The sequence below is a fragment of the Papaver somniferum genome, chromosome 7 (genome assembly GCF_003573695.1).
Source record: "Papaver somniferum cultivar HN1 chromosome 7, ASM357369v1, whole genome shotgun sequence".
Classification (NCBI taxonomy): domain Eukaryota; kingdom Viridiplantae; phylum Streptophyta; class Magnoliopsida; order Ranunculales; family Papaveraceae; genus Papaver; species Papaver somniferum.
Window position 1 is genome coordinate 189,433,875 of NC_039364.1, and position 3,896 is coordinate 189,437,770.

General features: G+C 37.0%; 1 protein-coding gene across 1 annotated transcript; it reads right to left on the reverse strand.

The window, feature by feature from the left end:
- Window positions 1-457: 457 nt before the first annotated feature.
- LOC113299235 (probable polygalacturonase) lies at window positions 458-3,397 on the reverse strand. The gene is made up of 6 exons (XM_026548224.1): window positions 3,186-3,397; window positions 2,721-3,056; window positions 1,978-2,098; window positions 1,653-1,827; window positions 1,480-1,556; window positions 458-1,395 (listed from the first exon to the last, which is right to left on the reverse strand). Exons 2-6 carry the CDS (start codon window positions 3,051-3,053, stop codon window positions 680-682), a joined length of 1,422 nt encoding a protein of 473 aa, XP_026404009.1. The 5' UTR covers window positions 3,054-3,056; window positions 3,186-3,397; the 3' UTR covers window positions 458-679.
- Between the last annotated feature and the right edge of the window lie 499 nt (window positions 3,398-3,896).

Below are 3,896 nucleotides of genomic sequence, written 5' to 3' on the forward strand. Positions count from 1 at the left end.
GGCATGCTATTCATCCTATAAGCTTGCCTACTAAAAATAAATATGAAAAGTCTGCATGCTCGACAAACAAATACCATGTCGATTGTGTAACTACAATTCAACAATTTCAAATTTTATGATCTAATTTGTCATTCAAATAACAAAACAAAGTACTAGAATAAGTTTGAAAGGATTAATCGACAATAAAAAAAATCATAATCAACGATATTTTTTCATTTGAAAACAATGAAATATAGAGTAGGAGAAAGGAATTGATCATTAGATTGATGATGAAGAAGAAGGAAAGACATTAATAAGGTTTCGATCTAAAACCCAAAAAGGGTGGTTTTGGTTATTATTAGGAAAAGGGTAGTTAGGTAACTTTAGACATATTAGACACCCCTTAACCCTCTATGATGGTTGGGGACAAAATAGGTATACCCCAATTAATCTTGGTATTACCCCAATTTGGTCAGGATAAAAAAATCATTTGGTAAATATTTCCCATGCTTTGTGAAAAATTATCTTGAGGAAAAAAAACACATGCCAAGAATCAGAAAACGAAAACACCCCTTCAACTTCTGTCATTAGCCACACTAGAAAAAGAAAAAACCATCATGTAGTATTTTCCACTGTAGTATTTTCCTATCATGTATAATTCCTTCATCAAGGGATTGAAAAGCTCACACGAAGGATTAGCTTAGCTATTCAAGTGTTGTAGCCCGGCCGAGCAAACTTTAAATTGAACATCTTCTATTGGTAGTCGATCAGTTGGGAAAGGACAACTAACCATCTTTTTCAATCCCTGATCAGGCAATAATGCACAAGGCTCAGGGATCACGTCACTTGTAACTCCTTCAATATCAGTACAGTTCCATTGCAGTTTCTTCGGTTTAGGTGACAATGTAACCTTCACATTAGAAATGCATATTCCAGTAAAAGGATCATCCTTAATTCCAGCTAAATTTGCTGTCATTGTAACATTCGTCGCATTACTATTACTAAAGTAGATATCTTTAATCACTGGGAGTGCTTTAGGATCATAACCTGTATCAGCATGCTGACCATAAGATCCTGCCATCCAAAATACATACTTCATTGTTTCCATATTCATCCTTCTTAAGTAGATATCTTTTATAAAACCACCTCTGCCAGGTGCAGTTTTAATCCTAATTCCTGCTTGTGAATTTATAGCAATTATGTCTTCCATTCTAATGTCTTGGATCCCACCAGACATCTCGCTACCTAGGGCAACTACAGCACTGTCAGGAGAAATGCAAGTGAGTCTTCTGATTATCACGTGTTGTGTCGGCATCCCTACTGCAATCCCATATTGATCCCAACCACTTTTTAATGCAACACAGTCATCTCCCGAGACTATATAACAGTCTTCAATTCGTACGTTAGTGCATGAATCTAGAGACAAGAGAACAAGGATTAGCTCTCAAGTGAGGTGAGACATCAATGGGGTTATCAAATATGTATGTAGGTTAACTAAACCTGGATTGATCCCATCGGTGTTTGGAGAAATCGGATCTACAGGAGCGGTGATAGTAAGGCCTTGAATGATGATGTTGCTGCATTTTCATTAAGGAGGAGAAAATGGTTATAGAGCACAAAACATGTAAGTTGAAAACATGGTGAGAAGTGGGAACAGCGTGTCTGTGACGAACCTGCTGTAAATTGGATGAACAAACCATGATGGAGAGTCAATCAGTGTGAGGTTTGATATCTGAATCTGATCTGAGTACATCAACTCAATCATGTAAGGCCTGGTTTTGTCAAGTTTTTCCTTCTTAAATTTGTCCCACCAGACAGCACCTTGTCCGTTTATCGTTCCATTATCACCTGAAAACTTTTATATTCTCTTATTTGGTTGGGTTATTATATTGAAAGGAGAATTGGTTTAGCAACTTCAGTTCCTGATTTTGTATATTTCAGACCAGCTGAGTCGAGGAAGTTATATGATGAAAACTTTGAGAAGTTTACTAGATGTACCTGTAATGACGACATCAGTGAGGTTTGTTCCGAAGATGAGGCTGCTATACCTTCCAGCAGGTGCATCCCTTCCTCTCCCATATGATGGTAGAGGCGGCAGAGCTGCCCATTCACTCTCCTCCTGTGTTTCGAAAGATGGTCACTCAAAGTGAAGCATCCAATATCTAAATCATTGTTGTTTTTTCCAGGTCTATGTGCTAATCGCTCAAGGCCAGTGTAGAGTTATCAGAATCACTTATGTAGATTGTGCCTCTTGGTAAAGATGATGGTAATTGCTCTCTAATAATCACTCTAGTGTCTGAACATGAACAGGGGTCTGAATTACTATTTTATTTTATTTTATGTTTGGCATGAAAGTGTTTCAAGTAGGGTGACAAGACATAAACATCGTCTGAATACACAAAGAAAGAAAAGAATTGGCAGCTTTGGATTTTCTACGATACTCTAAATTACAGCTCAATCTTTTTCCTGTTACTCTTTCACCTTCAACCAAAGAGGTAAAGTATTCAAGGATGGATGCATCCTTGTGGAAGTAACCAGTGAAATTACTTGTTTTAATCGATCAAAAGACCGAAACCTAGCAATGTTTGCATATATATATAGGGCTGTTTTCTGGCTTTATGATGCCATGACCATCCCTGCCAAGGAGGTCCTGGCCTAATTACGATTCTTCAGACATTCCAATTCTTCTTAATTGAATGTAAAATTAATACTGAAAGAGAAATTGAGAAAAAAAATCAGACCTCGGATCCAAGAATTATTGCGTCTCTGTGGAGGTAAAGAGTGAAATAACTTGTGAGATTGAAACTTCCTGTGAGCCATTTCCCAGGTGGTACAATGAGTAATCCACCACCATCGGTTCCAAATCCACTTAGATGATCAATCGCTGCTTTGAACGCTTTGGTGTTGGATGTTATTCCATCGCCAACACCTCCAAAATCCGTTAAAGACACGGTATGCTTTCTACAGTTTGTGGCCAAGTAATCAAAAGAATCGTCAGCATAGTTTATCTTTTGAGAATTTGCTCCATTAAAGGTCAGTAGTCCTAGCAAAACGATAACATAGACCCCGTCCATTACCTGTATAATATGTTATCAAAGGTAAATAAATTATAAATATATAACCAAAAATGATCAAATTTTAAGAAAGGATATTTAAAATTAAATACATATAGAATTGCTTGAAACGTAAGGGATGAATCTGATTACTTAGATTCTTGGTAAATTGTTATTTCTGATAAACTCCATCGGTTCGCTTATGTAATGTTATTTTCAGGGGGTTGTTGGTTCATCTTCTTAAATAGAAAAGATGATGGCTTTTAAGTCAGTATCCGTTTATTGGATTACTTGGAGTATAAATGCTATCAATTGGAGTCGTGAAAATAAAGATCCCGTAAAATCTGGAAAATGTTTAATGTTTTCCTGTCGAGGTTGAATTTCATTTAGGGCAATGCCTATTTGTCTAAACCGGTCCTGACATTACACATTTATAAGCAGCAGTTTTCTTCCACCGGTTAGAAAAATAACTGCCATGACTCGCCGCGGATTCACCAAGTGAGGAGGCAACAGGACCCGATTATTCATCTCCAACATCTTAACCAAAAATAAATCATTTGAGCCCTATTTTTTTTTGGTTTTCCCTATTTCCCATCCCCATTTTTCCTATTTCCCATCCATATAAAATCCCATCCCCACTTTTCCTATTTCCCATCCACGTAAATTCATATTTATCCTAAATACTAACTCATGACTTTTTATTTAAACCCAACACAAATCACCCTACATCTAAGCACAAAAACCTTGCACTCCATCTCCACCATCGACCACCGAGTCTTTTTTCCAGTTACGGCCTACACAATCCACCAACACCTTCAAGATTTTTCATAAACATTCTCTCTTTGCAAGTGCATTGTTCCTTTA